Raw genomic sequence first — 22,328 nt, forward strand, 5'->3', positions numbered from 1 at the left:
GAGTGCCCCCCATTCTTGTGTTGTTCAGCAGTCAGAAGAATGCCCCAAATGAACCCTCTTGGAGATCCAGGCAACTGATATTGTTTTCCTCTTGGACCCTCAAAGCAGGACCAGGTCTCCCAGGAGACCTACTCCACACATAGCAGCTGGACAGGGCAACCTTAGGAAATGGCCCAGATTCTAAGTGATAGGTAAAAATGGCTCCAAGCTCCCAGGGGTCAAAGTCCTTCTTCCACCCCTGGGCTGCTACTAGTCTGAGCTGAACGGCTCCATACTAGGGTATATTTGTCCTGAAGGTCAAACCCCCTGCACATCAGAAACTTCCTTGGCATTGAAGATCTTTAGAGGTTCCCAACCCCACAACTGGTAGAGTTCAAGGCAAAAAAGAGATGGTGGTGGGTGGCAGGGCCAGGGCCAGGGCCTCCATATCTACATTTGTTCCTAGTAAAATAATCAGATGCAGGGTGCCGGTCTGGAACTTCCCAAAGCAGGTCAGTGAGCAAATAGAGAATTGAGGCAAGACCAAGGAGACAGCTGTGCTGCCCAGTAGGAGCAGCAAGCTGAGTGTTCCTGTCTGGGAAATCTGGAAGCAAGGCAAGGGAAGATCAGAAAGAAGTTCCCAGCGTGGTGATGGTAGCATGTGCCTTTAATCCCAGCACTCTGGAGGCAGAGGCAGGTGGATTCCTGTTTGTTCGAGGCCAGCCTGGTCCACAAAACTACACAGAGAAGCCCTGTCTCAAAACAAACAAACAAACAAACAAATAATTAAGAAGTTCCCCCTCAATGGGAGGATTCAGAGGTTCCAGGCTATGACCCAAGTCCTGGTGCTGATTGGATTTGAGATGCGGTGGGATGGAGACCTGAGTCCGTGTGAGTGGTCACTGGAGAAAGGCTACCCAGTTAAAGAGCCTGTAGAGGTTCCACAGCATTATACCATCAGAGGCAGGCTTGTCGGTGGAGGTAAAAGTGATGATAGACCTTAAGAGATAGAGGTGAGGTGATTCCTGCCAACTCAAGGGCAGCATGATCTACACCATGTGTTTGAAGCTGCCTAGGGCTCACAGAGTCAGCCCTGTCTTCATACAGAAACAACAGGACAGAACAAAACAAACAAAATCCCAGAAAGTAGTAACAGTGGTACCTAAGATCCTGTGGAAGTCCAGTTACAAACTGTTGTGAACTTACATGTGGGGTCTAGGAACTGAGCTCAGGTCTTCTACAAGAGCAGCCAGTGCTCTTAACCACTTAGCCATCTCTCTGACACCTGCCCAGAGGGGTTTTTTTTCATCCTCTCTGGGTCTCAGTTGGTCCTTGTGGTTTAGGTACCATATGTTACACAAGATCACTGGGTGACCTCAGGGGAAATGAAACTGCTGGTGATTCTCTCCTGAGACCAAGGTTGCCTTTTACTAAAAGTGTCAGCCTGTGTACTAAAGGGTTTGGCAGTGTCAATGGCAGCAGTTACATTCACCATAACCAAAGGGATTCCAAGCATGAATTTGTTAAATACACAGAATACCCGCTAAGGTTGATGATTGTGTTTTTATAAGTAATGGGTCCTTCTGACCATGACACCTATTTTGGATCCTGCCAATGTTCCTTGGGTTTCGTTCTAGCAAATATCAGCATATGCCAAAGAGTATCAGTGGAGTGAAGTATAGTAGCATCCATTCATTGACCAAGGATGGCAGGGAATTTTCTGTTTCCTTAAGATGATCAAGTACACAATGGAGAAAGATGAGCAAATAGATCATTCCAGATACATTAGGAATCTATATGAGGCTGGGGGTGTAACTTAGTTGGCAGAGTGTTTGCCTGGCATGCCAAATCCCCAGCTTCAACTCCTAGCACAGCATAAAATGAGGTGTGGTGGTACATGACTACAATCCCAGCACTGGGAATGTAGAGACAGGAATATCAGAATCTCAAGGTTAAGTCCTGAACTACATGAGATCTTTCTCAGAAGGGAAGAAAAAGAGGAGGAGGAGGACGATGACGACGATTATGACAATGAGGAGGAAGAGGAAGGTAGTTGTATGAAATATAGAGTTTGATGATGTGGAAATCCAGAATCAAGGTTGGAGGTACTTCCCCATTCTATTCAATGAGGACAGCCTGTGGCTCTCACAGGATGGCCCAGAGCTACTGGATGCTGTCAAGAGCTAGAAGGCAAAAACAACAAGTCAAACAAACTTGGTGGAACAGAATTGGGAAGCACATGAATAAGTTAACCAATCCCGTGAAACGTGGAGTGCCCCGAGTAGGAGGACAAGTTAAAGGGGTGGGTCCATGTCACAGCATCACTGTGCTGTGCTTCTTTGGCTAAGTGAGGTGGGTTCATTCTGTAAACCTTTGGAGACCAGGGGTGGCTTTATATACAGGTGCAGCATGGTGAGAATGAATGAAGTGAGAATGAATGAAAACCTCACACATCCTAGATGCTCTCCTGGTGGCTTAGCTTCCCACTGTACACATCCATATACACACTCAGAATGAAAGTATTTACAATAATATTTAACATTTCATCAAATAAGTGTGTATGACGTTGTTTTTGTGAAATACTTAGGTAAAAGCAACATAAACACCAAAGTTGGCCTTCTACCATGTTTTTTTTTAAGTGTTTTGATTTTTTTTAAATTATGGAGATAGGTCTCAGTACTTAACTCAGGCTGGGATGGAACTTGTTATATAGCCCAAGCTAGCCTTTACTTCATGCTCCCTGTTCCTCAGCCTCTAAAGTGCTGGGATTATAGGTATGCACTGCCACACCAGGATCTCTGTGTGTTTTTAAGATTTTTGCACAGACGCATGGTACTATATGGTTATGGAAACGTTAGCCCTATCCATCAGCTCTGCTGCAAAGCCACCACTTTGCTCACACTTAATACTGTCTGATATTTAACTAGTGCAAAAGAGATGAACCGAATCCCAGAAGGTAAGCAGGGCTCTACAGAGAGAACTAGAATGCATCCGTGATGAGAAGGAGAAGAGGGAATCCTCTCTCATGAATATATGGCAGGTATCTACAAACCTTCTCACTAATTGATGGGCTCTCTATATATAACCCTGATAAAGGGCCACTGGGCAGTAAACGCTGATGCTTTGAACATCCTGATAGGGCTTTGTTAACAAGAAGATAACAGAAGAGCAAGATATGTTTGTTTCGCTGCCTGTAGATAACCCAATAGGTCTTCGTTAACTTTTCATGACTGATGGCTACCACTAACCATGATAAATAATCACAAGAAGAGGAACTTTATTTAAAGGGCTAGGAATGGGTCTGCATTTCTCACTCTTTTGAATGAAGAGGAAGGATTTTTCTTAGTGTGACTGTTTGTTGTCATGCTTCATTAACATCTAAATAGTTTTAAACAACCAGTGGGAATTCTGAGTCAGATTGATCCTTTGTACTTTTTCAGGACACTCTGTATGTATTCCCATCAGCTGAGGTCCGAGTGAGTCTGAGGCACTAGATCTCACAGAGGAGCCTTCAAAGGCCAGGCAGCGTCTGCAGGGATTAGCTAGCAATGAGAAACTGAGGAGAATCTATTAAATATATATGGTATTTCTTGTTCGATTGTTTGGGTTATTTTGTTTTGCTTTTCAGTGCGAAGGATTGACCCCACTGTTTAACACATGCTGCTTAAATGCAGGACCTCCAACCTGTATCTTTAAACCCCACCACCATTTACTAACACTTGCAAGGTAACTTAGCAGCCAGAGATGTTGTAAAGTCATAGTACAAATTCATTGCTAAATGTATTTGTGTGTGTGTGTGTGTGTGTGTGTGTGTGTGTGTGTGTGTGTGTGTGTGTAGCTGGTACATGCAGATACATGCTAAAGCTACAGGGAATATCTGGAGGTTAGGGAACAATTTGTGGAAGTCAATTTTTTCCTTCTGTCCTGTGGGTCTGTCCTGAAAGGATCAAACTCAGGCCATCAGACTAGGTGGAAAGCCCTGCAACCTATTAAACTCCTGATTTGAACCCCACCTTAGTTTTTAGACAGGTTATTTCCACGACATGGGGATCACTATTCTGTTAAACAAGCTGACCAAGGAGTCCTAGGTATCCACTTGTCTCTGTCTCCCCAGGGCTGGGATTACATGCACATATCCCCAGGCCTGGATTTTTTTTTTTTACATGGGTTTTGGAGCTGGAACTCAGGTCCTCATGTTTGCATGACAAGCATTCCAGCAACTGAGTCATCTTCCTAGCTGTCCTAAGTTTCATTTGTGTTGCAGTGATAAAATATCCTGGGGGGGGGGAGGGAGAGCAACTTTGGGAGGAAAGAGTTTATTTTATCTTACAATTCCAGGTTGCAGTCCACTGCTTGTTTGAGCTCAGCTGGGATTCTCCACTCATACAGTTCAGGATCCCTTGCACAAGGAATGGAGCTGCCCACAGTGGGCTAGGGCTGTACACATGAGCTACCTTTTAAGCAGCCTCCCACCCAGACATGCCTATAGGTCAACCCAATGTAGACAGTCCTTCACTGATACTCTCTTAGTTCTAGGTTGTGCCAAGTTGACAATTAAACCTGATCATCACAGCAGCCCCAAATATTTATTTTTACATGCTAATACATGCCTGTGATACTAGCACTCAGAAGGCTGAAGCAGAGGGATCTCTCTTGCATTTTACATTTGAGGCTAGTCTGGGTTTACTGTCTAAAAGATCCTGTCTCAGAGAAAAAGATATATATATATGTGTGTGTGTATTCTATAATATATACTTATATTCCATATACATACATAAATACATATATGAGAGATGGTGGTATTGAGATATACGTTTATATATTTATTTTGGCTTTTTGAGACAGGGTTTCTCTGTCTCAGAGAAAAAGATATATATATATATATGTGTGTGTGTATTCTATAATATATACTTATATTCCATATACATACATAAATACATACATGAGAGATGGTGGTATTGAGATATACGTTTATATATTTATTTTGGCTTTTTGAGACAGGGTTTCCAAAATGGAAACGTCAACGCACATTTAAGCAAGGGAACTTTCTACTGTTGAAGAAGTATTATTGTATGCTTTCTTTTTCTTTAAAGAAGGCAATCATTTCTACCAAAAAACATCAAAACATCATCTGAATTTTATCTTTATTAAAATGCTTTGGAAGAAAGAATGGGCCTTGACCATACATTCTAATCTTCCCTAACCTGCAGACAGCAATTCTGATGGAAGACATGATATTGGACTTCCAAAGTTAACCAGATTTGCTACAAACAAGTGGAGGTTCCCAGGGATGAAACAATGTTTGGATTAATAAAAAAGAATGTTAAAAATAATTCATTCTTAATGCAGAAAAATTACTCCTTGTAAGATATGTTAGGTTCATTTTAGGAAAGGTGTGTGTGTGTGTGTGTGTGTGTGTGTGTGTGTGTGTGTGTGTGTGTGTGTACATATAAGAAAGAGCTATTGTAATTCAGTTTGCTTTGGATTCTCAGAGAAAACTCCAGTTTGATTCATTGTATGAGGCAGCTGAGTCCTGAAAGCATCAAATTTGACTTCCTAGACTCCCTGGAACCACAAGTTCACATCCCAGAGGGGTTGGGCTCAACCCTTCCTCCTTCCTAGGCAGTAAATAGCATGAAAACCAGGTTATCTACATGGCCAACTTTCAGGAAAGACCTTGAAAACAGAGACCCGGGGGTGGACCTTTGGAGGTCACGTGGTGCTTTCCATAACAGTGGGGGGTTTGCGGCTGGGGTGGCTGGAACTTATTGGGGCCAGCCGGCAACTAAATGCCACGCTGATCCCAGGAGATAGCCAACTGAGGTTTTTTCACAGAAGTCCATTTAGAAACCTGCGACAGACTGCCCTGCCAGCGTCTCCACTTACCTCAGGCAAAGCACTGGTGGCTCCATCAGATTAGGTACCAGGACGTTAGGGAATCTGGCATATTTGCTTTCATGTTCTGTATTCGGCGGCATTTCTATAGCGCCTTAATGTCTTAGCACTATATTTTGTATTTCTGATTAGCTGGTTGGCATAAGTACAGCATGATTAATGCTTCATTTGGGGTGTTCCTTCTCTTTCTTTCTTTCTTTCTTTCCTTTTTTTCATTTTCTCTTTTGGCTCTTAGTGGCACTGCTGCCACCTAAGTCTAAATAGCCACTTGACAAATCTTGTATCGATCCTTTACATGAAGTGTACTGTTTCCTCTTGTTTTTTGCCTTGGGTTTGTCTAATTTGGACAATATTCCCCTTACTACTAATAATTTTAAGAATTTAGTTTTCCTTGTGCAAGAAGAAAGCACACGTAGCAGGGTAGTGACGATGAACGAAGTTAGGCTACCGTTTGTTTGCCAGTGATATGGGCGTCCGTAGACCTGACTAGTAACCAAAGGGAAAGTGAGGAAAGCTGCCTGTGTCTTCCCCAGTGTTTGCACCAAAACCTGTATTTTTCTTTTAAAGTTTGTTTGAGTCCTCGGAAAACACAATTACTAACTGGATGAATCATATGCTTTTGAAAACATGCCAGTCGTGGGCTTCTTGCCAAGGGTATCACACGTGTTCAATGTGATAGCTATTTGGTACATTGCTTATTCCTAACCTACATAATTGCAAAAAGTATAAATATAGATGTATAGAAAGAATTGTGATCTGTGTAGAGTGGCACTGCATTTATTTATTTATTTATTTATTTAGATAGGGTCTCGTGTACCCTAGGCTGGCATTGAATTCACTGTATAGCCAAGGATGACTTAAAAATTCTGATCCTCCTTACCCACCTGGTTTATGCTGGGGTCAAGCCTAGGCTAGGCAAACACTGTAAACTGAGGCACCTTCCCAACTCCATTTTTATATTTTTATTTCAACATCTTTCATATGAATCTATACGCAAACTAAGAGACGCAGTGAGTGACTGTCAAACACCCATGTCAATGGGCTGCTAGTGGTAATGTGAGGTACTTCTTATTTCTAAATTCCATGTTTTAGGAATAACCCAGGATTTCTGTTGCTTTAAATTGCTCTATTGTCTGTGACAACCCACTGAAACCTGGGGCTATCTTTGTTCTAGTGGCCCAGACACTTGAAACTCTCAAATAGGTTTTGGTATTTTGTAATCCACAAGAGGATCTTCTCTGTTGTTTTTCTAGTAATATGAAACACAGTTTAGTGACACCAATTTGTACATTAAAAACACATGAGGGCTGGCAAGATGGCTGGGCTAGGAAAGGCACCTGTTGCCAAGACTGATGACCTGAGTTCGATCCCTAGGACCCACATGACAGAAAGAGGGGACAGATTTCTCAAAGTTGGTCTCTAATCCTACAATTATTCTGTGGTAAGCATGCAACTGCACACATGCACTTACAAGCGAATGTGCACACACACACACACACACACACACGTAAATAAATAAATAGTAAACATTTGAAAAAATTCCTAGCGACTGAATGGGCCAGTGCAGAGACTATAGATAAGCACTTTCATTTGTCACAAAAGGTTTAGTTGTACCTGTGAACCTTTTGATTGAGGGGTAATAAAGAACACAAACAACCTTTGCGTGAACACATCCCACAATCTGTTGAGGAGTGTGGGCAACGTGGTCCATCAGGCTCTGTTCTGTAAAGAATGCTGGCATTGACATGGAATGAGATTAGCTCTGAGCAGTCCGTGCTCGGGTAGGTGTAAGAGCATCCTTCCTCCCTCCGATTCCTGTCTACAGCAAGGCCGGGGATGACTGAAAATGGAAACACAGTCTGGGACTCGTAGAGCTTAGGGGAAGCCAACTATAGCTATCCTTCTGAGATTCGATGTTGTAGTTCTTTGAAACTGTTTAATGATGACTAGAGAACAGCCAGGCACAATACCTTCTTCTTGGTGGTATGTTCCCATGTGGTAAAGTCTCATTACGTAGCTTTACTGACCTTGAACTCATAGTTCTCCTGCCTCTGACTTCTGAGTGAGTGCCACTGTGACTGGTTTGGCTTGTTGCTTATTAACATCAGCCACATGGTCCTGCTCATGCATGAGCTGGGACTAACAGTGTGTACTACCACGTCTGACTTCAAATACATTCTTTGCAGCATTTGTGCGAACAATTTAAAGAAACTCTCTCTCTCTCTCTCTCTCTCTCTCTCTCTCTGTCTGTCTGTCTGTCTCTGGTTTTGTTTTGTGTTGTGTTTTTGGAAGATTTGTCTCTGTAGCCTTGGCTTTCTTGGAACTCTGTAGACCAGGCTGACCTCAAACTCAGAGATCTGCTTGCTTCTTCCTCCCAAATGCTGGGATTAAAGGCATGTGCTACCACCACCTGGCTACAGATATTTTCTTATTGATTGATTGAGACTGTGTCTTGCCTCCTGAGTGTTGGGATTACAGGCACACACCACTACATATGATCAATCACTTTCATTTTTTTCCAAAACAGGTTTCTTTGTGTAGTTATGACTGTTCGTTCTAGGACTTTCTCTGTAGACCAGGTTGGCTTCAAACTCAGCGATCCACCTGCCTCTGCCTCCCTAGTGCTGGAATTATAAGTGTGTGCTGCCACTTTTTTTTTTCAATTAATTAGCTTAAGCCGGGCATTGGTGGCACACGCCTTTAATCCCAGCACTCGGGAGGCAGAGGCAGGAGGATCTCTGTGAGTTCGAGGCCAGCTTGGTCTACAGAGTGAATTCCAGGACAGCCTCCAAAACAATACAGAGAAACCCTGTCTCGAAAAACCAAAAAAAAAAAAAAATTAGCTTAAGGATACTTTGGGGGAAGAGTCATTTCTTGGGCAGACTGTCCAAATGAGGATAATCTTGAGCATTTGAGTCCCCTGTTTCTACCTCCCAAATGTTGGGGTTATAGTCCAGCAACACTACCCCTGTTTAGGGCAGAGTTAGGGACTGAATCCAGGGTAGGTGAGCTAAAAAACCTGCTGACTGAGCCACATCCCTAGCCCATGTGCAGCCCATGCATAGCTTTACAACTGACAATGAGTCAGTAAGTGGTAGCTATTATGCTCAGCATTTTTTTAAAAAACTGACACTATTAGTATGACCTCCTCATTTGTATACAGGGATAGGCACAAACACACACACAACCTGTGTATATAAACACACACACACACACCACACCTTTGGTGTTAGAGCATGTGGCTTCATGTGCACACGTCTGAGTTCACCCCACCACCTCAACACACACCAAATTTAGTGCACAAGGGGGTAAGAGTTTATCTGCTGGGTGTGGCTGGCTTCTGAGTTATCTTTATCTCTACTCTTGTATGGTTTTCCACTTTTCCATAAACCTTTGCCTTACACAGAGTTTTTCTCTTTTTTACGTTTTGATTTATTTTCGGGGAATGAGGTGGGGATGGAGTTGGTTCTCTTCACAAGTGCCTCAACCAGATGGGTCATCTCACAGGCCCCTGCACTCAATTTTGAGCTGTGAATGACCTTTGGCCATCTTCTCTGTGTAGCCCCTTTCAGCAATGGGCACGGGTTTTTTGGATTCTCACCTTATGTGATGTGCTCTGTTCAGAGGAATGACAACTTTTTTCTTAAAGAAACATACCGAAATGGCTGAGTGCAGGACATTTTCTGCCTAATACTTAACTTTGTAAACATTGCCAATAAACCTGCCATAATTAATAGAGTAGCTGGATATGGTGAGCCTGTAAGCCCAGCACTCAAGAGGTGGAGTGAGGAGGAGCAGGAGTTTGTGGCCAGCTTGGGCTACAAGCAGGACTGAACCTCAGTAAACAAAACAAGTGAGTAAACAGACAAAAATGGAATGGAGATGAGGAGTTGAGTGTCTAAGAATTCAGTTTCGAAGAGTTTAATTTTTACAAGCCAGCAAAAGCAAAGTGTAATCACCATTTCAGAGTAAGAGATAGTATGATCAGAAGTTGGTCATGTGGATGAACACTCTGAACTCCCTCCAAGTTCTGCTATGGCTCTAACTGGGCTAACTAGTTAGTACTAGGCAAACAGGACCATCAAACCCTTGAAACTGGCAATGGTTGACTCATCCAGGACAAACAATGGTATTCTTCAGGGTTGTGTTATTTTGCTTAAGGTAGTCTCCTCCTTCTAGATATCTTCAAGAACCAAGAGAGAGAGAGAGAGAGAGGGAGGGAGGGAGGGAGGGAGGGAGGGAGGGGAGAGGAAGGGAAGCAGGAAGGGAGGGAGAGAAAAGGAAAACAAAAACAAATAAGACCAAACAAATGGCTTCAAAAGGTTAAGGAAATATCAATGAGCTTGCAGAGTCACAGCAAGAAGTCACCACTCAGGACTACAGGTGAAACAGTTGAGACCGCTCAGCAGGCAAATAACTGAGGTACCTGAAGGCCTGAGTTCAATCTCCAGGACCCACATGATAGGAGGGAATCAATTCCTGAAAGTCATCCTCTGACCCACAAAGGTGTGTCATGGTATGCATGAACCAACACACAAACACGTTGATAAATGTAATAGGAAATTTGACAAGATGCTTCTGTCCTGAGAACCTAGCATATTTAGAGCTTGTGAAACATGTACCTGCACCTTTATATTTTTCTTGCAGCATCTATTGTTAGGATCGCTCATGCAAGCATTTGATGAGCTTTTAAATGTTGTGTCTGTCTGACTGTCTATCTATCATCTATCTTCTATCAATCATCTGTCTTCTATCAATTATGTCTATCTGTCTGTCTCTGTGTTATGATCATTACACATTGTTCTGGTTTGTCTAAGGTGGTAGAAAAATCAGCTATAGAAAAATGTGAACAGAGGAAGAGCTCTTGCCTAGCGTGTGTGAAACCCGGGGTTCAGTCCTAGCCCTACATTAAACAGACATGGTGGCGCATGCCTGTAAGTTCAGAACTCAGGAGGTGGAGGCAGGGTGATCAGAAGTTACAAATTGTTCTCAGGCACAGGAAGTTTAAGGCCAGACTGAGCTAGAGCCCTTAGAAAGTAGAGGGGAGCAAATACACTTGGAATTTGATGAAATGCACCCCCTCCTGTTTTGAGTCTGCTTTTCCTCCTTATACAGCTCCAAGCTAGCCTCAAACTTGCCATCCTCCTGTCTCAGCCTATGGAGTACTGGAATTATGGGTACATGCCAATACAACCAATGATGCAGTCAGAAAAAAAAATCTAAGATTTATTCTTTATTTTGAAACAGGGATTTTCTACATAGGCCTGCTGCCTGGAACTTACTATATAGACCATGGTAGTTTTGAACTCACAGAGCTCTACATGCCTCTGCCTCTGGGGTGCTGGGATTAAAGGCATGTTCCACTATGACTGGCTTCTAATATTCATTAATTTTATGTATATTTGAGTATCCGTGTGCAGAATGTGTATTTGAGTGCAGGTGTTCCCAGAGACCAGAGACACTGTATCCCTCTGGAGCTGGAGTTAAAAGCAACTCCAAGAAGCTTGATGTAGGAGCTGGGAATCAAATTGGTTCTCCTGCAATAGCAGTATGCTGCCTTAACTACCAGCTCTCCAGTGCCTGGTGTAACCATTTTCTATCACAGAACATTGCAGGAAGCAGGGTAGAATCATGGGACATGAAGGAACAAGAGAAGCCGGCCATACCCAGGAGACATACTTGGCTGTGATACCAGCTCGCCTTCTGTGAAAGCTGCTCTCAAATGTGCAGTGGGTGAATGGGTCAGGTCCTGTTCTGCAAAGAGTGGAACCCTCATTTGTCTAGTAAGGATGGAAAACTAGCTAGCAGTCACCGCTTTTTTTTCTTTGATTTCATACACTTATTTAGTATGTCCAGGGTGGAGCAGGGTGCCAGGACCCTACTGTGGAAGCCAGATGACAACATGTAGGGCTCAGTTCTCATCTTCAATCACATGGGCCCTGGGCATCAAATTCAGGTGGCAGTTTCCACTACCTGGTGAGTCCCATCATCAGCCAACAACAGTCATTTTACTAACTCACATATATGCTTTTTATTTATTTTGGTTCTGGGTTTTGAATCCAGGGCTTTGCCAAGCACATGCTCTACCTCATCCCCAATCCTCAGCAAAAATGTTCTACTTCTCTTCCTTCCTTTCTTTTTTGGTGTGTGTGTCTGTGTGTGTTCATGCCCGCAAACCATTGTGAAGGCTTAGACACTGATGTGGCTTGCTATTTGACTAGGGTGGCCTCCCAGTGATTTCTGGGGATCTGCCCACCTCTGTCCATGGCCCTCACTGGGGTTACAAGTATGCACAACCATGTGAGACTTTCAGAGTCCTAGAGATTTGAACTCGGGTCCTCTTGATTTCATAGCAAAAGTTCTTACCCAGTGGCCCGTCTCCCCCAGCCCAAAAGTGTTGCACTGAAATGAAATGAAGGGTAAACTGTCCTGCTGCTGAACTACTCTAATTTTAAGGCTCTTTAGTGGTCTGCACATACTGAATAATGGTCTGTGTACATTATACTTTAGAAATGAATGCAAGCATTCTAAAGAAACAGTTTCCTAAGAGAAATGACTGGTACTGTCATACAAACAGGACATTCCTTCCTTCTTCAGTTCAGGTAACTAATCTACTTTTGAACTTCTAGAGAACAGCAATGATGGGAAGATTGGCTACAAAATTATTTGTATTAAGAACTGTGCCTCAGTGAATCATTGGTTAGCATTCTCAGTGGCAAGAATTCCCTATGTACTGTTCGTTTTATACTTTGACAGGTAGGCCCTTGTTTAATCATCATATTGAAGGGAGAACAAAGGTGGTTTGGGTGACATTGTTGAGTAATTTTATCTCTGCAAAAAGCTCATGGTCAGAATACTACAACAGTCTCTGATTTTTCTCCATGTTTGGAATCATACATCAGCCAGAGGATAAAAATCCTCACTGTATTTAGTGACAGACACCTTCCAAAGACAAATACCTTCCTTGTTGGCCACAAAGAAGATGCCTTTCCAGCTACCCTAGTCCTAGACAGCAGATTATCACACCCTAAGAACAGCTCAGTTTCCTCCATGTATGTTTGTTGGATACTGTCTCCTATAAAAACACTTGCAGCCGGGCGTTGGTGGCGCACGCCTTTAATCTCAGCACTTGGGAGGCAGAGGCAGAGGCAGGCGGATCTCTGTGAGTTTGAGGCCAGGCTGGACCAACAGCCTTCAAAACAGAGAAACCCTGTCTCGTAAAACCAAAAAAACCAAAAAAAAAAAAAAAAAAAAAAACACTTGCAGGGTAAGTACTTCATCTCCCTTCTCTCATTAGAAAGGATGGATGCTGTTAAAAAGATGATCTGGGATAAAGGGAAAACAAGTTGCTGTTTTACTTACAGACGGAAACTTCCAGCTTTCCTAATGAGAAATACTTCTCATTGTTTTGCTTCAAATTCTGTGACAACTCTCATTCCTGAAGCTGATTTCCTTCACTTTGCAGAGCTAATCCCCACTTTTCTTTACTGGTGTGTATGTAGTGTATGTGTGTGCACTTGTGTAAGACAGAGGCTGACTCTGGGTATCTTTCTCTATTGCTCTCCTTCTTTATTATTATTATTAAGAAAGACATAACTAGGTGTGAGGGTGGATGACTTTAATCCCAGCACTCAGGAGGCAGAGGCAGGTGGACCTCTTAGCTTTAGGCCTGCATGGTCTATAGAGTGAGTTCCAGGGCTACACAGAGAAACCTTGTTTTGAAAAACCAAAGCCAAACACTAAAATAAGAACACATTAAAAAAAAAAGTATGTGTTTATACATGTGCACATCTGTTTGCTGACACCCATGGAGTACAGAAGGCAGCATTTGATCCCCAGGAGATGAAGTCAAAGGCATTTGAGGCTCCTAGTGGGGTGCTAGGATCTGGACATGGTCCTCTGATAGACTAGAAAAAGCTCCAGGGACTGACTCTACTTTTTTTTTTTTTTTTGAGGTAAGGTCTTTTACTGAACCTGGAGTTTGCCACCTTGGCTAGACTGGCTGGCCACTGAGCCCCAGAAATCGATCTTTCTGCTTCCCCAGAGGCACACTCTCATGGCCAGCTTTTATGTGAGTGTTGGGGACAATTCGGGTCCCCGTGGTTGTCCAGCAAGTACTCACCGAAAATCTCCCTAGCTCTACACCCACTTTTTGTTTTTTCCCAGGGCTTGCTGTAGTCCCCCTACTCGACTGTCACCCTCCTCTACTTATGCCTGTCCTCTTACCATTCTGGTTCCCCATGCCGCCATTAAGGAAAGCAGCCTCCACTCTTTTTTGCGCTATCTGTGGCATTTATAATTTTGGGGGGCATTACTTTCTGGAGAATGATTTTCACCAACTTCCTAACTTTTCTTTGTAACACCAACGTTCTATTTTCTAATCCACACTTCTTTTTTGCAGTTTCTTAAACTTCCTTTGGTCGGTGTCACAGCCATCAGTGGAGACTGCAACCACCAGTTCATTTACACAGGCTACTGAACAGTCATACGATGGCGACAACTTTTGGTCTCTAGTGACCTGGACTGGATTTGACTCACTGACCTAGAGGTGAAAGGCTCTGTATTCCATTACTAATCCCTTGAGCCATCCAGCCCCCTGAAAATGATTCTTTGGTTTTATTATTGCAAAGACCATTTATAAAATCATGAACTGGATTTAGGAAAGCAACCATGAAATAGCAAGGGACAACAAAATTGATTGAAATTCCTTAAATGTCTCGTGGGCTGGAGCCTCTCAGACAGGAGGAACGGGAAAAAGTTCTATATAGGCACCTCTTTTCTTACTTCAGGAGTGCACGCAACCTGCTCATTTAGACGTGGCAACTTCAGAGTCACTGACCGTGCCTCAGGGAACTAATTCCTAAATAAAGAAAATGGAAAAGCAAACTACGAAACAGCCAATAATCTTTATTTTGCACTTCCCCCACCCTTCACCCTCTCCAAAAAGCACTAGTGGGTATATCTGTGCATGTGAAAATATTGTAGAAAGTATTTAGAATGATCTCTAATGAATGAAACAAACAAAAAATACACATATCTCAACATAGATACTTTTTGGGGGGTAGAGAAGAAAACTTCTGGCTTCTAAACAAGGAGGGTGGTGATTTCCACTCTTTCAGGTCGACTGCATTCCCACTGTTCTGCATAACATCAAGGCAGAGAATCGCATTTCTGAAACCACATTGTATGTTTTAAAATAGGACTAATTATAATGCTAATATCAATTGAGTTGGCAGTAAAAAAAAATCACATTTCTATTAGTATATTTGTATTAGGTTCAAATCCCACATTCTAACATTCAAGATAGCCTTCACACAAGCCCAAATCGGGATTATTTCAAAAATCAAGTAAAAGTCCACAGTTATTCCAAAGTCACTAAAATATGCTAATAAAGTTAAATTTGATGTTTTTTACATTAAAAATAAAATATTTGGTTTACGTTTCAGATATCTATAACATATAATAAATAGTGGGCAGTATAGTAATATAATAAAGTTTTGTGATACCCTGAAATTTGATGAGTTTTCTTAAAAAAATTCATAATATACTTCATTTCAACCTTAAAGCACAATATCCATGAACAAATCTGTAGAAATAAAACAATATAAACACAAAATGCTACAGTATTTTTCTTTTCTTTTTTTTTTACTTTTGTGGAAACTACATGTCCTTTTAGTAAAAGTGAGAGAAATTTACAGAAAATATATAACAAACAAAACAATTTCAAACCATCAACTCTAGATTTAAATTGCCTTGTTCCTTCCAACTGCTAGGGTCCTTTCCCCACCAAGGTGTGGGCACTGAATTTAGGGAGGGATAGCTGGTCTCTCTCGCTCTGTCCTCTTTGACTACGTACAGTAGCAATTATAGACATGGCTGGAATCACAGTGGATTCCAGAGAAAGCCAGAATTAGACACGATAAAAAAATTTTAAAAATAACTACTTCATAAATATTTATTATTTACAGTAAGGGGAAATTGTTCTTAGTATCAAGAGTTTTATACAAGTTGATAAATGTACACATGGCGGTGAGAAGAGACTCCAGCAGTTTACAGAAGAGCAGGGTTAGAACACAACCAAGTTATAAAATAGACTAAAGGAAAAAAATTTGCACGGAGGTGAACAGGACATGATAGAAACCTTTTTCTTAAAAAATATAAGGTATCTCACAAAAGCCTGAACATTTTACATGTTAGTAATAAAAGTGGGGTCAGGAGGGGGAGTTTCATATATTCTCATCACAAAAATATTTACCAGTTCTCTGACTGGGGCGTTCTTTCCTTATGATTATCTCTGTGAGGGAGAGGGCTTGGAAACTATAGCTAATGATGCATCCTTCAATTACAATCAAGGCATTTGTACATTACCTTCTCTTCTAACAGCGTAATAAAAGGTTCTGGAGAGAAGAAAGGAAATCAAGAGGGAAGATGTGTGGTGTCTTTATTAATACTTGTCACTGGTAATAGGCATTTGGAGGCGCTAGCCCTCAGGCCACGCCTCCACTGGAGCTCTTCAGTCACACGCCGTGGGAGCTCAGGCCCTTGTTTCAGAAGGGAGCATCCAGAGCGATGGCACATTCTCGTCCTTGCCCCTCGGGGATGCACTGTCCACAGGGCCTGGGGGAGACAGGATGGCAGAACCGGCCCAGCCCCGACCGGCGCGGGGCATCAGTCCTGCCCACGCTGCTGTCAGTGCGCGCGGTGCTTCCTTTTCTTGTGTTTCTTGTCTTTCTTTATCTTGGCACACTTGGAGCAGAACCACTGCATCTCTTCTGGAGGAGCGGCCATTAATCCCACACAGGGCCTAGACACCAAAAGAAGTTCAGATAAACAAGTTGCTTACGATTTTCTTTCTTTCTTTCTGGTTTTTCTTTTTCGGTTTTTTGAGACAGGGTTTCTCTGTATTGTTTTGGAGGATGTCCTAGAACTCACAGAGATCCGCCTGCCTCTGCCTCCCAAGTGCTGGGATTAAAGACATGAGCCACCACCACCCAGCACTTATGATTTTCTTTTTCTGAAGCAAGGTCTGCGTGTATGAGTATTTTGTCTGCGTATTATTTGCATGCCTGGTGCTGGCAGATGCTAGAAGAGGGTATCTGATTCCCTGTAAAAGGAATTGCAGACCATAATGACTCACCAGGAGGATATTGGTGAGTCATTGTGCCATGTTTTCAAAGGCGTCATTTTTTTCCTCATACAGTCAAGGCTGGCCTCGAATCCTGGGGATAGAATCTGAGTCCTCCAAAATGCTAAGCAAGCACTCTACCAACTGAGTTCAGTCAATCGCTCCATTTTTGATGCTTTACATTGATTTTTTTTTTAAGGAATGGTGATATGGTTCAACAAAGACACTGGCTGCTACGCCTGACAACATGGTCTTCCAAGCCACGTGGTAGTTTTGGAAGTGAAGAACGGGCTCCTTTAAGTTGCTTTCTGACCTTCACATACATGTGGGAAAATGGAATGTGTACCAATATTCCATCTCCACAATAAAAGTAAATGTTAAAAATGATGTATGTATCAGAAATCAGCCCAGAGCTCTAAGTTACACAGCAGTAATGTTGGGTATTTGGGTTATCTTATTATTAAATGCCTCTGTATAGATCCTATGGGGAGATTATTAGTTTATTTTGCTCTTTCAGTCAGGAATAGTGTAATACAATGGCTTTGCTTTTATGTTTTCATTTGGGGAAATGGGCAGGGTGTGAGACAGAGTCTCAGGTAACCTGGGTTGACCTCAAACTCACTATGTAACCAAGGATGGTCTCAAACTTGTGATCCTTTAGTCTCAGCACCAGGAGTGCTGAGATTACCCACATTCCACTGTACCTGGCTCCACTTTTATTGTATAGACAGCAAACATTATAGCCAAACAGGTATTTTAAGAATGAAATAAGGTTGGACACATTTTGGCTGAGCATCTTCAGATGGACACAGCTGAGGAGACTTCAGAAACAAACAAGCTGTCTGTGAGTCTGCTCTTGGGCACAGCCAGTCAAGTACTGTAGTTCCCACCCAACGCCAGTGGACAGGAAGATGAGGGAAAGCCTATATTCTTATTTTTGTAGAAAGGGTATATAACTGAAGCTAACTATTCACGCTCCAGGCTCTGCAACAACAGCACAAGTTAGATTTGCAGTTCTTTCACTTTGCAGGCTCCATTTGACTGTCCTCAGGAGAGTGGCTGAACTGGGGCACTGGGGGGCACTCACCAGTGGTACCAATCATCACAGCCGTCACAGCCGATCATAGGGCTCCCGTCATCAGGCTTGTTGCACCCGGGGCAGATCCAGATTTGATTGCCCCACTCATCGCGGATCTGATGTTACAGTGGAGGAGCAGAAACAGATGGTGTGGGGAAAGAGAAAGAAAGGGGCCAGGTAAGAACGCAGCTTTAGATCATAAACAGTGGACTAGTGAGCTGGAAATATAGTAAAATGCGGCTTTAGATCATAGACAGTGGGCTAGTGAGCTGGAAATACAGTGGACTAGCACTGCATTGTAAGTCACCATCAGTAACCCCTGTTGGGAAGACAGCTAGTCAGTCACCAATAGCTTCTTCCCTCCCTCTTACACGCACTTCCTTCCTCGTCCGTCCCAATACACTTCCTTACCTCTCCCTCCCACACAACCTCCTGAGTGCTGGGATTTCTAGTGACATATTCCTAGTGCATATTCTAAACTGCTTTGTAAATCATTAAAAACAAGGCATTGTAGAATCATCTTTGGAAACCATATAACACAATCTATAATCAGCTTCAGCTAAGAAATTCCTATAATCTTCGGAACTCTTAATTATAAGCCTTCATGCCAGTAACAACTGATATTTAAAGTGCTCAGTTTTACATATTTTTTTCCCGGCTACATTCATAGCATGGAATTAGCACATACAGGCTAACATGCATGTATTCCCTCATTACTTATTAGCCAAACCCTTCTCCTGAACTAGGTGATAAGATCAAGGATATAAAAGACCTGTTACTAAGTAACTTTCCATTCCTTTTATGACATTTTAGAAATGTACAATCAACTAAAGGGCAAATGAAATAAGAGACTCATGGGGCCAAAGAACTACATACTAAATTATTATCATGCTCCAAATACTGCATGTTCTGGAGTTCTGACTTGGTTCTCAACAGGAAGTGTCCGTCCCTAATGGTAAGACTGTCTCAAATGTCACATTATTGAAACCAATTCTGCATGGGTACAATAAAAGGGCACCAAGTCAAGCCCACTTTTAAATGTCCTCACAGTAAGACAACATATAATTTCACTGTGTATTTTGCAAGGTGGCCACTTCCTATGTAGTTAGGTACTAGCTGACTAGGCATGTGAAAGATCAGTGGTTTCCATGTGAGGGGTTATCAAAAGTGGATATATTCCTCCGTATGCATGGGTTTACTGTAAGAGCTATTATTTTTGAAAAGTCTCTACAAGGCAGACTACACTGACCTCAAACCTTTCTAGAAGAAAGTGGAGAAAGCTGTCTCTGGCTGCTGGCTCTAACTTGGGAGAAACTGCATCATGGGGAAAGAACCAGCAGTCACCAGGCACTGAGTGTTCAGTGAGTAAAGCCACCATGCATGGTCAGTCCTGCTGCTGGCTGACCTTTCTTGACATTAGCAGGTTGTGACTCTGTGTTACATAAAAAAAGAAAAAAAGCAATTGCCATAGCACCACTGGAACACCCACTACTTTCTCGGGTACCGAGTTCTTTCAAAGATACGACTTCATTTAATCATTGTAAATAATCTTTGGATAGTTTAGAAATGGGAAACAGGAGCTACAAGAATTTCACTGTCAACATCACACCAGTAGGCAGTGACAGAATCTCCCTCAGTGTTCTCAGTCTATAAAGTACCTATTTAGACTAGAAGACTTTTCGGGCACTGTCCCAGTTGGTGTCACCTCTGTGGAGTCAGTTCAAATGTCTACTGGAAAGTTGCAATCTTTAGAGCCAGACAAGACTACAGAGATTATTGAGTCTAATACAAATCCCTTAATTACAGATAAACAAATGGAGGGTGAAGAGATTAAGTATAAACTCTTTCCTGATAAACTCACCTGGGGGTGGGGGTGATGCTTCAATTAGACTCCTCGATTGATTCTTCAATGGACCAATTTATTCCTCATAGGTTTTTGTATCACATTTCCTGTCTCGAATTGCCAATTTATTATTTTTACACTAATTTTCCTGCCTGTGTACTCTCTGAATGTATTCAGGATTTTTAAAAATACTCCTTTGTGCCTTTCCAGTCTTTCACATATGTAACACACAGCTGGAGAGCTCCTAACAAACAGCACCAGCCCTGCCCTGCCACTTGTCAGTCATTCATCTCTTTGCAAAGGTTAGGCTAATCAAAAGCATCAGTGTCTCCATTTACAAAACAGTTTGTTTTGTGCTTGTGTGTGTCTATTCACTGTGCCTTGAGAACATGTCTTTATAAATACTTCATTACTGGGTTGAATTTAGAGTTATGGGGAAAACATCCCAGGACAATGTGGAGTCATTCACTATGATAGGATGCATGTATTTTTATCAGTACTAGGGGTTAAACTCAGGGCCCTGTATGTAGTAGGCAAACTCTTCACCACTGAGCTGTGTCTCCAGCTCATACATGAGGGCTAATAATAAAAAAGTGCACTTGAATGCTCACAAAGTCCTATGGTCTCAAGGTCCATTTTTATTTAAGATGTAAGTTCTAATAAACTCTGGATCTCAGTAAATAAAATACAATAATTAGCTGGCTCATAAGATCTATGCCTATTACATAAATTATACTCAAGTCACTAATTTTATCACTCTAGTAAGAATTCACTGTGGAATTTAAATGTCATAGTATATACTGATGTCCTTATATTTAAGTATACAGTCATAATGGAAATGCTTCTCTGCTAGTGAGAGTCAACATCGAGGAACCAGAGCTTTCTTAGATGCTGTGGAAACATACTCACCACATAAGTGCTGACCGTCTCTGTCACCACGCTCCGCACTGGGGCTTTGGCACTCCCTGCTCCAGAGAGGGCAGGGGCTGGGGATGGCATTAGGGCTGGGCACATTGCAGCCTGGGCGAGGAGTGGTGGTGGCAGAGGAGTAGGGCTCACACGCACAGGAACAGGAACTGGGGCTGGAGGCGGGGTCTTAGGTCTGTTCAGAGAGGGGGCTGGCTTAGCCTCGGGAGCTGGCACCACCTTGCTGATGACACTGTCAAGGAAAGAAAAGTGAAATTCAAAATATATCACATATTCAAAGTTACTGCAAAAATCCTTTGTCTAGAAGCAAAACAGGTTTACTTTACTTAAAACACACATACACACACACACACACACACACACACACACACCAACAAACATTTAGGGTATGTGGTGGTCAGAGGACAACTTGATAGAAGACGGTTTTCTTCTTCTACTGTGTGAGTTCCAAGAATCAAACACAGGTTGTCAGGCTTGTGTAGCTGGTACCCACACCTGCTGAGCCATACTGCCATCCATATTTATTTATTTATTTTACAGCGTCTCATGTATGAATGGCAACCACTCTAAGAGCTGAGCTATCTCCTTAGTCTTGCAAAAATCTGCTTTTAAGCATCCAGAAACAGTTAAAGAACTCAGAATTCACGACCCACCATCAATTAGTTTCCCAATCTGGGCTAACTTTTCTTTTTCTCCAACTGCCCTTCAGTGATCAGATATGTAGAGATAGTGTAACAATCAATGCACATGTGTTTTTCACAGATGTGCAATCGATGGATTGTGTTTTTCTGTAGCTGGATTTCACACTCCCCTTTGTTGACTTCATATGTGTCAATATGACTTCTGGGGCTGATGAAATGTGAGAAGGGCTGTGTCACTTCTGAGCAGCTCTTGTGAGCCATCATGGACTGTGGAGTCTTGTTAACTTCAGAGGAATCTCGTCCTCCCTGGAAGTCACCCTGCCCCAAACTGGCAGGTGTTTTTACATTTTGTTTTTTTGAATTTTGAATGAGAGTGCTCCTCATAGATTCTGGTATTTGAAAACTTGGTCTCCAGTTGGAGGCAGTTTGGGGGAGATTTAGGTGGTACAGCTGTCACTGGGCACAGGTTTTGAGATTACATAGTCTCATCTTGCTTCCAGCTTGGCCTGTCTGCTTCATGCTTGTAGCTAAAGGTGTGATCACTCAGCTTTCTGCTCGAGCGGCCATGCCCGCTATTGTGGCCAAGCCTCTCCACAATAATGGAGCCCCATCCTCTGGATCTGTAAGCCCAAATGAGCCCTTCTATAAACTGACTTGGTCATAAAACTTGATCACAGCAAAAGGAAAGTAATTACTACAGAAGTTGGTAGAGAGAGAAGTTGCCTCTCATCCACTTCACCACGTGTGATGATTTTAAAGAAAATGGACGCCAAGAGAGTGGCACTAAGGGAGGTGTGGCCTTGTTAGAGGAAGTGTGTCACTGTGGAGGCAGGCTTTGAG

The 22,328-nt window shown here is 42.5% G+C and overlaps 1 protein-coding gene across 1 annotated transcript in view; it reads right to left on the reverse strand.

Annotated features, from left to right (window-relative positions):
• Nucleotides 1–14,761: 14,761 nt before the first annotated feature.
• The window catches only part of Taf3 (TATA-box binding protein associated factor 3), a 143,113-nt gene continuing 135,546 nt past the window's right edge, over nucleotides 14,762–22,328 (reverse strand). Inside the window, exons 5-7 of the mRNA XM_005071716.4 lie at nucleotides 20,830–21,079; nucleotides 18,087–18,193; nucleotides 14,762–16,678 (exon numbers count right to left, since the gene is read on the reverse strand). Coding sequence (XP_005071773.1) covers nucleotides 16,564–16,678; nucleotides 18,087–18,193; nucleotides 20,830–21,079 — 472 coding nt within the window. The 3' untranslated portion in view covers nucleotides 14,762–16,563. The remainder of the gene's footprint in view (nucleotides 16,679–18,086; nucleotides 18,194–20,829; nucleotides 21,080–22,328) is intronic.

This window comes from Mesocricetus auratus, unplaced genomic scaffold (assembly GCF_017639785.1).
Source record: "Mesocricetus auratus isolate SY011 unplaced genomic scaffold, BCM_Maur_2.0 Super-Scaffold_100013, whole genome shotgun sequence".
NCBI classification, from domain to species: domain Eukaryota; kingdom Metazoa; phylum Chordata; class Mammalia; order Rodentia; family Cricetidae; genus Mesocricetus; species Mesocricetus auratus.